The sequence below is a fragment of the Perissodus microlepis genome, chromosome 5 (genome assembly GCF_051167445.1).
Source record: "Perissodus microlepis isolate ML-2025 ecotype Zambia chromosome 5, ASM5116744v1, whole genome shotgun sequence".
Lineage (NCBI taxonomy): Eukaryota > Metazoa > Chordata > Actinopteri > Cichliformes > Cichlidae > Perissodus > Perissodus microlepis.
The window spans coordinates 7,078,266-7,091,679 of record NC_140465.1 but is presented as its reverse complement, the minus strand read 5'-3'; the positions used below and the strand labels follow the sequence as shown (position 1 = coordinate 7,091,679).

At 42.5% G+C, this 13,414-nt stretch overlaps 1 protein-coding gene across 2 annotated transcripts in view; it reads right to left on the bottom strand.

Annotated features, from left to right (window-relative positions):
- The window catches only part of pdzrn3b (PDZ domain containing RING finger 3b), a 100,611-nt gene extending 87,552 nt beyond the window's left edge, over positions 1-13,059 (bottom strand). The window contains exons 1-3 of one of the 2 annotated variants that reach the window (XM_084927541.1): positions 12,186-13,059; positions 5,472-5,558; positions 3,525-3,632 (exon numbers count right to left, since the gene is read on the bottom strand). In XM_084927541.1, coding sequence (XP_084783667.1) covers positions 3,525-3,632; positions 5,472-5,558; positions 12,186-12,899 — 909 coding nt within the window. In that variant the 5' untranslated portion in view covers positions 12,900-13,059. The remainder of the gene's footprint in view (positions 1-3,524; positions 3,633-5,471; positions 5,559-12,185) is intronic. The other variant, XM_084927542.1, reaches the window with a different exon arrangement.
- Positions 13,060-13,414: the final 355 nt, after the last annotated feature.

Here is a 13,414-nt window from a genome sequence, read left to right as displayed (position 1 = left end):
AAAAAAAACAAACAAAAAGCTATTTTTTTTCCATTTCCACTATAATGGAAAATGAGGACACTGATGCTAAAAATAAAGGATTCCACATTTATTAATTATTTCTTATTAAAGCTGTATTAATCAATATTTTTTCCCCTCTTAGGGCAGAGGAAATGTGCAAAGGTGCATTATGAAAAATCGTTTATAGTTACAACCCACTGAGAATGACTGAGGCTTTTTAGAACCTCTTATTGCCCAGAGTTTTGATATTCAAACTCCAGTACTTTGTTTTGCACGTAGCTTATCAGACTCGCAAACAACACATGAGAGTGTTGGCTTGTTGATGAACACAGCAGAGCATCAAGCGGTTAAAAAGACCGATGGCAGAATTAAAAGGAAAGCAAATGTTAGACTTATATTCTTAAGGCTCAGCCAATTAGAGTAAAAATAGGACGGCAGCCTCCTTTTGAAATAAATTAGCGGTTGCAATCAATCTGAGTCAGATTCTTGTTACATTCCTCTGTAAAAATAATGTTGTTGAGCGTCATCGTTTTGCAGACATGTAGCCATCCTCTTCTCTCTCATTCCATTTCAAATCTATGAGGTGCTGCTTGGACTGTGAATGAAAAAGTTAATGTCAATTTCTGTATGTGGGCACAGCAACAGGTTTCCATCAGATGGCAACAGGCAGTTTTTACCAGTTTATCACAGTTAGTTACCGTGTTAACACAAACAGATTGCATCTAACTGCCAACTTGATTCTATTCAATTACAAATACACAGCAGAACGATAGACCGACCCATTCTTATTGTTGTTTCGTTGCTATCTTCATGCATCAAAACGTGCTTTGAAGACAGGACCTGACTTTGAGTGGTTGTAGGACTGGTTCCTGTCATTGAAGCATTCATTTCAAAGACAGTGATATTGCACATTCATTGCACACAGTCCCACTAGCTTTGGTTGTGCATTAGTCTGCAACAACTCTTTTCCCCGAGTGTGACTGTAGCCTTAAATGTATGGCTAAAAACATGTCTCCTAAAGACAGCTACTGGTGCTCACTGAAATAAAAACAAGCAACTTTATAAGATCGAAATGTGTCAGTGATCTTAAACCTTTGATAAACTCTAAATTTCTACGAGCCAGTTCAAAATTCAACTCTAAGATAAAAGCCGAATTTTAAACCGCATTGAAATAAAATGTCTTCTTGATTTCACCATCTCAACTACTTCTCCTAAGAAAAACTATTTACTTGTCTCATGGAAAGTTATCCTTGGACCACTTCAGTCAAAAAAAAGATTGTTAGTTTGTCATCTGTTTTTCCACTTTTCCCTCTACTTGTCTAAGAAAAACGAGCTCATTTCAGAATTAAGAACATGGATTTAAAAACCAATCTGAAGATATCACCTTGGCCTCGGGGAACGTTCGGGCAGGCAGGAGGCTTAAAAAGATAAACTGGAAAATTACTCGTAAAAATTGAGCGGCGATGATTAGCTGTGGGCCTAATCAGAAAAGGAAACCTCACACCCTGCCTGATATTTATACATCCTGCAACCATACTGAAAAGCAGCACAGATATAATTAAACAAAGGTCTTAAGCAAGCATGATTTCCACTACTACTACTACAAAAAAGGATAACACAGCAGTCACAGATATCATATTTTATGTGCATGAAAAACAATCTCTGGTAAAACATGAGATAAACCAGGTTTGACTGTTCCTGCAATTCCAGCATACATCACAGGATGCTAAACAGGACACAGTTACAGGCTGCTTGGTTTCTACCAAACACAGTGAAACTGCCTTCAGGCACTTGGGCTTCATCGTCTTTGATTCTCGACAGCGAACAAACAAAGTTCACAGACCCAGTCACCTCAGGTCCAGAATAAAAGCTGCGCAACAGCAAATTGTGTTTTGATGTCACATTTCTTATTGTGGTCCAGGAATCCGTGACATTGTACTTTCTTGCTTCAACCAGTCAACAAAAAAAGCAGCCTTGGAAATATAAGCTGCCTCGCTCTCAGGTTTCCCTTCCGATGAATGGCGTAAATGTGAAGTATCGGCCTTTAACAGTCTATTAAATCTGATGATTTATTTGCTGGGTATTGTATGGCAATCCCTCACTTCTCGTCAAGAAAAGGTTACTTTATAGGAACCTGTGCTACCTCCTTAGGCCTTTCCTGCACTGGAGAGATTCTGTGGCTTCACCTACAATAGCACGAAAACAATATGAAAAACACGAGCGACGCATTATCCTATAGCAAATTCCCTCCTCTCCGCTCCGGATTGGCTATCACAGCATTAAACCCCATAGATACACCTTCTCAAGTAACCAAATACAGCGACATCTGGCCCATTAACGCATGCATCCTGTGCTTACACGCGCCCAGGCAAACATGTGCACGCAAACTCATAAAGCCAAGCAGGGCAGATGCTCGCAAAGACACACACTTGTACACGTTCGTGTGACATATGAGCTAATCTCCCCACACATCAGCTAGCAGCCCATGGCAAGTCCCTTTAGGTCTCGAGTCGCTGATCTCTGAGTGGCTTTTTTGGTTCAACCTGCCCTCGTTACGAGGTCTTAAGTTGCAGAGAGCACCAAGACACTTGACTGTGTTAGCTCAGGAGGTTTAAACCAAAGACAAGCACATCATAACATCTCAGTCACGACGTCGCCAGATTTACAACCATATTATTTGGAACAACAGCGTGAGGCTTTCTCCAGAGGACTTGTGGCATTTTTTTTGCAAGTAGTTAGCATTCGACTGCATAAATGACAGGATAGAGCGATCAGCAGAGTCCAGATGTTGGGAGTCTTCTTTTTTTCGTGTGTGTAAACACTTTCCACAAGCGTCTCTGTGAGCAATGAGCTGGTCAAAAATGCTCCGGGGGCAATTTCACTGAGGTTTAACAATAAAGCCAGCGACAAGCCATATTTGTCATCTTGCGGCCAGCGGTAATACACACTTGCAATTGACATAAACGACTCATTTCAAAGCAGCCGTTGTGAGCGATTCTGGTTGACAACCATTCTATAAAAGCAACCTTTGTGATGCTGAGTTTTTCGATGGATCCCTCAAGTTGACCTCAGGGTGAGCTGGCCTTTCCACATCAAGTTCTGTTTAGAGGCGAAAGGAGGACGCTTCATGGATTTATTTGCTGGGACGAGAGAAGTAAAAGACATCTTTTCCTCTCCCTCACTATCAGCCAGCAACAGTAAAGACAGACAGCCTCGCCTCAGGTTTATCTCGGCCTATCTGCAATGATGCCCTACTTGACATCGCCTATGTCGACTGGTAGAATCGTATCAGAGACGTTCACCGTCTGCAGGATTGACTTTCGGGAGCGCCAATGAAAGGCCAAAATGCTAATTCAGGTTCCATGTGTCACGCATTGCGTTCAGCTTGAGCTCAGAGCTCAAACATACACAAAGATGGAGTGATTCTTTGGTGTTTCTCCCTCTTTATGGTGCAGACAGTCATTACATCAGTAGTTCCCCCCCCTCCCATTTACATGAAGCATTACAGAGGAGGACACACATACCTCTATTATTCTGTCGTGGATCTGAAGGCCTCCCTCTTTGTCTGCTGGACCTTTCTCCACGATCTTGGACACAAAGATTCCTTCATTCGAAGTGCTGTCGTTGTCGTCCTGCGGGAATAAATTGCAGGCATGTTCAGCGGATTAATGGAAGCACAGCGCTCACAGGGCTCGTTAAGGAAAGGAAAGCCTATAGAAGTCTCAATAAATCGCGCAATAAAAGTACTTTTAAAAAACACTGGAAACACTGGGTTTAGTTGTTGTGGGCAAAACCACATGAGCGTCTGTACAACACTTTGCAAGCCTACAAAGTTGAAGGTTTAGTTCATCCAAATAACAAAGGAAAAAAATCCCAAGCAAACTATTGCTGCCACCCCTATAAATGACACAAACAACATTTAGTTTGGCCTTGAGATTTAAGGGAGATTTCCAGTGAATCCACAAAATTTTACTGGCAGCAGTAATTTCCAGGCAGATATCTCAAAATCAGGGCACACAGAAAATAAAAATATCTGGAAGGCTCAACAGCAACAAGACTAAGTGAAAAAATATGGCTTTTTGCAATTTCTGTGAAATGCCCTTTTAACCCTACCCTTGAGTGTGGACTTAGGGATAAGCTTTAACTTCACATGCTTCCCAGGCCTTAAAGGGTTGACCCTGGCCTACAGAAGGGCATAAATGTTGACACGCGGACATGCTGTAGGGGCATGAAGTAGCCTACATCCGACTCTGTGGCCGTGACCCCAGAGTCAGAGCTAAGTCTGGGTTAACAGCTATGTTAGCACTCTCTTTAAAACCACATGTAAATGTGTACTGCACTCCTGCTGGGCTCTGTGACACAACTACATTTTACTAGGTACTTAAAGAAACCCCAGAAGTTACAGAACAGATGCTAATTAATAATTTCTGGTCTGCTTCCTCTTTCAGGGACATCGTGTACAGTGTTAACACTGCAGTGCTTTTGCTGCAAGTTCCACAACATGCCTACTACTACTTTGCCTCACCGCTATCACATGAGCTGCAGACAAACAAGCTCATCTAGGAGACCACAAAACCTGGCAGTTGATTGCGCTCACCATGCCATACCAGTATAACAGCCACATGAAACACACATGTCAAAGGCTGCTAGGACATTAGCCACTTCCAATTCTAATGAGTAGCTTCTTACACCACCTGATGATTTGAGGCTCACTAGGAAAGCAAAAGCCAAGTATTATCTCCGCTGTCGTACAAGTTTGATGCATGGCTCTGTCACAGCAACTCCACGAGCAAATCTACGGTTAAATGTCGATCTTTTTATAGCTTCCCGCTATAAAAAGTTTTACTGCGATAATCTATGTCACTGCTGAAAAGTGCGTCACTGTGGCTGTGGAAAACCAAGTCTGCAACAGTGGAAGTGAAACAGATACGGCGTTTCAATAAGACCTCGGCTGCAGAAAGAAGCTCCGTGTATGGGAGATGCCAGCGTTGAGATATTTTCCAACCCTTCACTCGGCAGAGCGCGTGGCATCATTAATGACTTTAACTTCAGGGGCCTCGAGGCAGAAAGCGGCTGAGAAAAGTTCAGTCTGGGTTTAAAAGACCCTTTCCTCTCCTCTGTGTTTACCTCACCACCAAAATCCCCTCAATTAGAGACAAAACAACTGTGGTGGAAGCCATAATCCCAGATTTAACTCCCATAAAAGTAATTATAGTTTTTTTTAATCTGTAATGCCAAATCCGCTAAACCAGACCAATATATAAACACAATAAAACTTGATAGATGCGGTCCATCTATCCACAGTCAAAAAAAACAAAACAAAAAAAAAAACATGCACGACTGTCTAAGTTGCGGCAGTCAGCACAGAGGAGGCTTGTGGTACTTCCACTATTTGCCATTTGACACTTGGCTGATCACTGGGGAGGGGGTGGGGGAGATGGAACCTCCAAGTTGCTCAGCTTTCAACCTACCACGCATGGCCTTCCTCCTATGATGTTAAAACCCAGAGAGCCGCCCTCACGAAGAAGGACAACGGTCACGCTTTTAGTCTCGCCTTCCTACAAACAGACAGGAGAGACACACGTGAGCAAAGAGATGGCAGGAAGTTATTCAACATATACAACAACTCAATATTAATCTTAATTAGTCTTTTTATTCTTTTAAATTGAAAGAGTGAAACTTTCAAAACACAGGGGCTATATTGTACCCACATTTTGATAGCATCTGTCTAACTTTCAGGTTGTATTCACCAGCTACAACTGCTGCAAGAAAACAGATGTTCCTAATTCTCTGTGGTAGCCCAACAACAAAATAAGAAACTATTGACTGCTGTCAATAAACTCTCTTCATGCTGTGTTTGTCATTAACATCCAGCCAAACATGGTTTCTTCAAAAGAAAATATCACTTGCTGCTCAAAATGGCCAAATACTCACTACATAACAGAAAGCAAACAAACACTGTTAGCTTAGTAGCCAGATCTTTTCAGCAGTTCCTTGAATCTTTTGGTTAGACATCTTTGTATATTATGGTACTGCTTCTGCTGTGTAACTATTAAAGGAAATCTTATGTGTAAAAAGTTCAGCACATGGCCAAAAGAACCGGTCCGCCAACACATTACACCATGAAGCTCCCAGCGCACCATTTTTGTGCTGGTGTTAATGTCAGAGGACGTTTGGAACTCACCAACCTCGCTCTGTAATTTTACATAGTCTGCCACAGTTGCTGGAATATGCATGTCAATCAATCTGCATGTCAAAGTACCCTGAACCTCAAGCTGCCCCCAATGTCCCATTAAAATGTGAGTGTCTGCATGAATCTTAGGCTACATCCACACTAGCCCTCAGGTATTATTGTTTAATTGGTCACATGACTGCATCACATGACTAAAATGTGTCATCGTTTTCGAAAAGGCTTCGGGTTCACTGTCGACACTGCAAAGCGAAAACGGCGTTTTCAAATGTATCTGCTTTGGAGAGCGTTTGAAAACGCTGCGTTTTCCTTGACCGAAAACGCCGTCTCAGTGTGGACGGAAGGCCAAAACGGAGAGAAAAAGATGCGTTTTCAAATGAAAACATATTAGTGTGGACGTGGCTTTAGGCAAAGCACTTATGTGTATGTATATGTGTGAATGAGTGAATAAAGACTTGTACTAGAAAACGCTTTGAGTGCTCAGCTAGAGTAGAAGCACTTCACAAGTACCAGTCTGTTTACAAATTAAGCTAGTCATTATTCAAGTTAACTCTGAATTACTTATCATAAATGATTTGATTACAAGTAACAGTTGTGCATAACTAAAAACAGACAACTTCAGTCTCAGGCTCCAATGAAGGAACTGGTTGCTATTGAAGTGTTCCAACATTTCCCTGCTCCTTTTGTTGTGCAGAGTGGAATCTGGCCATTGAGCCGGTCAGCATGTGAAGGTCATTTAGTGAGATGGCAAAGAGATTTGCAGTTACACAGGAGCATTCGCATTGTCCTGACCCAGGGTGATAATAAGAGTCTGTCAGCTGCTAAGAAGCTCAATTCCTCTTGTTGAAGAAGTACCTGCAAGCTAAGCACAGCTCCACAACATCGCTGCTGAGGAGGACTGAGATGCTGGTGCTGGTGCTACAGTTCAGAACTGCAAAACTAGCAAAAGCGAGTTTCTTTCTAGTTAGGTGGTGGACAAACTGCTGCCTATATCAACCTGTTATGCAGTGAGCTAAAGTGGACAAACTCGGGTAAATTTACAGTGGGTTACACACCTTCTGGACAATATAAATGAACACAAGATGGTACAAATTTTTTGCTACAACATAACAGCTGGTATGTAGTTTCTAATGGCCGGAATCTTGTAATGTAACAAGTTACTTTAGCCAATACTTCTTCAAATTTCACCATTCTCCAGGGCTTAGCCAGCACACCCAGCCTGAAATGATGACCAGGTCAAAGAAGAGAACCGCTCTCTCACGAACCGTTGTCCTATGTAAATGAATACACCAGCGGGCCTCTTGACTCAGAAGCTACATGACATGAAAACCTCTGGGAAACTCGCAGAGTCAGCCCTTAATCTGTTTTTTTAAGGAGGACTTAGAGGGGAGCTATGAGGTAACATAATTTCAGCTGCCGCTCCAGTATTCTGCGAAACACTGAGACTAAATATAAAGTAGATATTACTGGCATGTACAGCATCCTGACTGCCATATAGCCTAAAAACACCAGCATGTGCAAGTCTGGCCCTGCAGGAATGTGCGCTTCTGTCACGACAGCATTAGTGGCACATGCTTCCAAATTATAGTGAACTACAGCCGTCGCTGTCAACAAGAAGACAGTTGGGCATTATGCTTGTTGAGACAAAGTGGAATTAATATGACAAATGAAAAAAGGTACAAAGCAATTGGCTTTTCCATCCTCTTCACTTATGCTGAATGTGTCACAGGCCTCAAAACAAACTAGTCTTCACATTTCATCCACAAGAACCATTAAAATGAACAATTATGAAGCTTTTCTTTTTTTTCCCCCTCTTCCCCTCTCTTCCCTTCTCACCACATCTGCAAACACTCTAACAATGATCCAACCCCCCAAAAATGAAGTAAACGTCTTCAGGATGAGGTTGCAAATTTACTAAAACATCAGGTGTGCTTGAGTTATATTAAAGACTAAAAAGAAAAACTGATGTGCTAAACACCACAAATTCAAAACAAAACCGTGGAGACACAATGTCATGGGCGCTACAGCAAGTAAACAAAAGCTCTGTGGGGAGAAAAAAAAAACAACAAAACTTTATTGGTGAGGTAAGAAATGGCACGCTGGCAGTGAAACTTTAGTCTGCTGCTCACTTGTGACTTGGCACACTCACGGTGAGCCTTCACCTCAGCACTCATCACACTTTCCGAGTCTGTCCTCCATCAAGCTGCCTTCCCCCTGTCTAACTCTTAATATAGTTCACCTAATTATAGTGTAGGTACTGTAATACAGAACAAAAAGGGAACATATTGATTTATAAACTACTGGCATGTGGTCAAGAGACAGAAACTCGGTGACCTTGTAAATGTAGGGCAGTTTACCCCATTAATGAGGTAGTGAAGTCTATTTCAAATCAATGACAAGGATTATCACTCAATGCTAATGTACATACACAAAGGAACCAGCAGCCTAATGCATTTTTATTAGACGAAATGGGCATCTTCATTGAATACATGATGGCTTTTATTAATGTGATCTGTCATGTTCAATAGATAGCCACGCTTGTGAAATAACTAATAGCTTCCATTATTCTGTTAAGCTATCTCACAGAGCCCTGCTTTAAAAAAAAGTCCACAATTAGCCTAATCAGTTTGAGGTCACAATTACTCCAATCAAATTCAATGCAGGATCGATCAGTTTGATGTCTTGTGATTTTAGAAGACACTTGTTATTAGATCAAGAACCTTTAATGCTGTCATCTGCAGCCAAAGGGGATCTTGGTTCAAAAACAGATCCAATCCTTTATGGAGAGTGTGACAACACTTCTAACAGCCCCGCAATGAACCACAGTAAAGATCTGAGCTTTTTGTTCATTGATTTTCCATCAGTTTTGTCTTTCTTGCATTTAGTATTAAATAATCTTTCTTATAAATACCAGTCAGTTACTCCTCATCTCCCAGTTTTTGGCATTAAAAGACATTGAAGTTGAGGAGTGGTGGAATCTCTAAACTAAAGTAAGTTGCCAGTCAGCTGTAACAATGGACTTGCATTCATCCTTTGGTAGTGATCTGATGATCAGTACTCAGCAAAAGTTTTGAGCCAACACTCTGTTTGCTAGGACATTGGGAAATAGGAGGCAGCGATTTATTGAAACATGTGCAAACATACAGGAAAACAGTTTATAAGGCAAGCACAGAGTTTGTGCAATTCTAACGAGCTTGAAAACTAGAATTTGCTAAGACCACCTTTATTCTTCAGCACACCCTGAACTACTTCTCCAGGCTCCCTGAACAACATTCAGAGCTCTTCTTTGGATGTTGGCTGCCTTTTGTCCTGTTCTCTGTCAAGATGCTTCAGTAATGTTGATGTCCGGGCTTTGGGGTAGCCAATCCATGACTGACAGTGTTCCACAGTATGTTTTTCTATCCAGGTATGTGTTTGGGAACACTGTCATACTGAAAAATTAAGTTGTTGCCAATCAGATGTTTTCCAGATGGTATTGCATGGTAGATCAAAATCTGACTGTACTTTTTGGAGTTCATAATTCCATCAATTTTGACAAGATCTCCAACACCACCAGCTGAGATGCAGCCCAAACCATGACGGAGCCCCCAGCGTGTTTTACAGGTAACTACCAACACTCACTGTTATACCTCTTTCCTGACCTTTTATTTTTGTTTCAGTAATTTGAAACAAAATTTTCAAATCTGAATTCCACAGCCCAGAAGATGGTTTTCAGCTTTTCAGTTGTGTAATTTAGCATACTTCAGTACTTCTCCGTTTCCCTTCCTTAAGAATGCCACCCTCCACTGAGACCATTTCTGATGAGGGTTCAATGAACAGCAGATGGGTTAACTGCAGGGCCAGATGCATCTCTCAGGTCCCGTGTCAGGACTTGTTATATTTTTAATATTTTTTTAAGGACGTGATTTTCAGCTGCTGTTTGGTTAGTTTAACAGGCTTCCCACTTCTCCCTTTGTCTACTTTCAAAATCTCTGAAAATGGTCAAGTGCAGAGTTGAAAACAAGTGAAAATACTGCAAATATCCAAAGAAAACTTTACAAAGCCTGGACAGTGCCAAAAACTGCTTTAAAAAAGAAGAATGCCACAAAGGTTGCAAGAAAGTCTGGCTTCTTTAATATAACCTAAAATATAAAGAAATATCAGGTAGCCTGAGACTTCTGCATAGTACTGCATGTCATAAAACTGCATTAAAACCTTTTTTCCCCAATGATCTTTTGAATTGTGAAATGCACCTCCCATTGGATGCACTCCATTTAGCGCGTTCCAGGTCCGTGGTATTGTGAATGCTGGCTCACTAGCATGGCTTCAAAGGAGCAGGCCCATCAGACAAGTCATTACCTGGGCTTTTGCCGCTTTGGCATGTCAAAATATCCCTTTTCGGAAATTACCAATAACACACTGATGTAATTAGGCTCTTGATTACTGAAATCATGAGAAAAAAAAAAAAAGGGAGCAAAGATTTTGGACAGACTGCCTCTAACAGCTAATCCCAGTTCATATTCACATTTGTGAGAGAACCTCATTCCTGTTCACTGCTTGACTGGATCCAATGAAAGGCCTTTCGAGATAGAAAGAAATAAAGAAAGCTCTTCTAACGAGTTGCAATATCACCCACAGATATTAAATCTCATCCTCAGAAGAGTTCTCAACCATTCCTGTATATCATACATATGTTCAAAGCATGCCTCAAGTGCAGACGTTATTCCTTCTGTTTTTGCGGTAGCACAGTCACAATGGCAATAACACACTTAATGTAGAGCTCAATGGCAGGACTGAGATGCCGCTGTCAAATGAGCTATGATAACTTGCTGCGCTACAGGCCCAGGAAGCTTCTTTATACCAGCATGAGCGATTTCCCGATTTGCCTGCATCGGTGCTTTTGATGCGCAATTTACCAGTCTACTAGAACACATTTTACTGGGAGCTGAGCCCGTAATGAACAAATGAAAGCACCCAGCAAAAGCAGGGGGAGGAAAAGAGTGAAATCTTTGATAGGTGATTTATTAAAGAACTTCTGGGACAAAAAAGGGTGTAATTTTTTTTTTTTAAAGCACATCCCATTCATCCATATTTCTACTAATAATTATTTCTCCTCTAAAACAAAACCCTGACCACTCCCATTTGCTAATCCCAGCAGCAGTGCAAGCACCATACACTAATTCAATTCATTACCAGATTTATGAACTCCTGCATCCTTTATGATGTTGATAATGGGCCACTGGGTTTATAAATTTGAACCATAAAACATCCTTACATCAGCTCTTCCTCAGCCCCCCCTCCCCTCGCAGGGGCCTTGCACAGATCAGGCTTTACTGTTTTTAAGGCCTTTCGGGACTTCATAAGCTCTTACTAGCTCATTCAACTTTGGTGCCAGCAACTCTGCTGCAGCCCTGATTCTAATTTGTTATGATGGTCTCGGGGGAAAGGGCGAACATCCGATGACAAAAAACCTCAAACAAGCATGCTGTGAGGGGGTGAGGCATTATAACTGGAACCTGGTTCTTGTTGTGTACAGAACTGCAGTAAATATTTAGCCCTGCCCCCACCCCACATTTACTGCCAGCTGGCCAAGAGGCACAGCTGACATCCATGTCTCAAAGCAGGCAGCCAAGGCACGAAGTTCTCCTGGAAACACCAGGAAAAAAAAAGGAAAAAAAGAAAAAAGCAGAATCGCCAACAAGATTGACTTCCTTTTCCAGTTGGGTTGAAGTTGAACAAAAAGGCAGCCACCCAAACAACAAGGAGGCCCAGTTAAAGTGACATTTTAAGAACTCCCATAGTGCCGACAAAAACATGCTGAGGAAGATATTTTACAGCCTATAAAAGTTGGCCTTGAGGCAATTGCCTTATGCGCAGTGCATGTTAGGATCAACTTTAAGTTGCAGTGGAATTATTTTATTCTCACAGAACACAGATTTTCCAGGCGTCACACTGTGGATGACAGCAGGGAGAAGCTACTGGGAATCACTCAGAGCAAAAAACTTTTCCTGCTTACCTTGCAGGAGAAAGCCACGGTCTTGGTGAGGGAGTCGATCCTCTCGCTGTACTCCGTGAATTTCTTCTGATACTTGAGCGCTGTCATCTGCAGCTCGCTGTGCACGGCGGAAAGTTGTGCCAGGAGAGCCTTCTCCCTCTTGTTGGCTTCTATGGTCTGCTTCTTGAACTCCCTATCCAGGATGATCATTCTGCACTGCAGCGCGCTGTTGTGCGCCTTCAGGGCTCTCAGGCAGCAGTGGCCATTTGATTTCTGCTCCTTTTGGGTGAGCATCAGCCCGCAGCCGCTCTCGCAAACCCCCACCGGTCTGTAGTCGCACGTCTCCCGCATGTGAGCATCCACGTCCCGCAGGTTGAGCACCTCGCTGCATCCTCTGTTCCTGCACTTCGCCGGGGAGTAGTCGCACATCTCGGCGTGCTCGGCCAGATGCTGCAGCTTCACCACGGCATCGCAGCCCCTCGTATGGTTATCGCATTTAATCTCCAGCTTCAGGATGAGGTTCTTTAGAGGCAGGACGTGGTTCAGCTCTTTGGTGGAGATCCGCTGACATTTGACCGGGCAGCTGCTCTGCTGGACGACCCAGGGCAGCACGCAGCCGGAGCAGAAGACGTGACCGCACGGAGTCGTCAGCGGGTCCTCCAGGACTTTATTGCACAAGTTGCATTTGAAATCCGGGTCCACAGTCCCCTTGAAGCGGTCCAACTCGAATCCCATGGTTTCCCTAAATCCAGAGTCAAACTTGTGGACTCCCCACCCCCGCAGATCTAAGTCGGAGGAGCAGTGGGGCGTTTTTCTCTTAGCTGGTCATTGGTGGAGCGTTTGCCGAGACCTACTTGCTCCGAGCTCTCCTCACTGTCTAAACTCTACTAATTGACCGAGACTTTTTGGTGCCTTCAGGAGCGCCTCGTACGCGAACCCTCTGAAGTTAGAAGTTTTTCACTCTGAAAAATAGATATATTTCGTTTCCTTTGCACGCAAAAAAAAAAAATATTGTTTTTGTAACTGCAAAGGAAAAGGTGAAATCAGGAAAAAAGGTGACAATTTTTCAGAGCCGTTTATGACATGTAAAAGCAACACTTTCTGAACCAAAGTGTAAGAAACGGCAAACGTCTTTTATTCCGTCACAATTCAGCCTTTATTTCTACATTTGGAGCAAGTTACAGGTGATCTGTGCATGAAAAACATCAAATTCGAACGCATCTTCACTTCGTTTGCGTGACTTCAGCTTT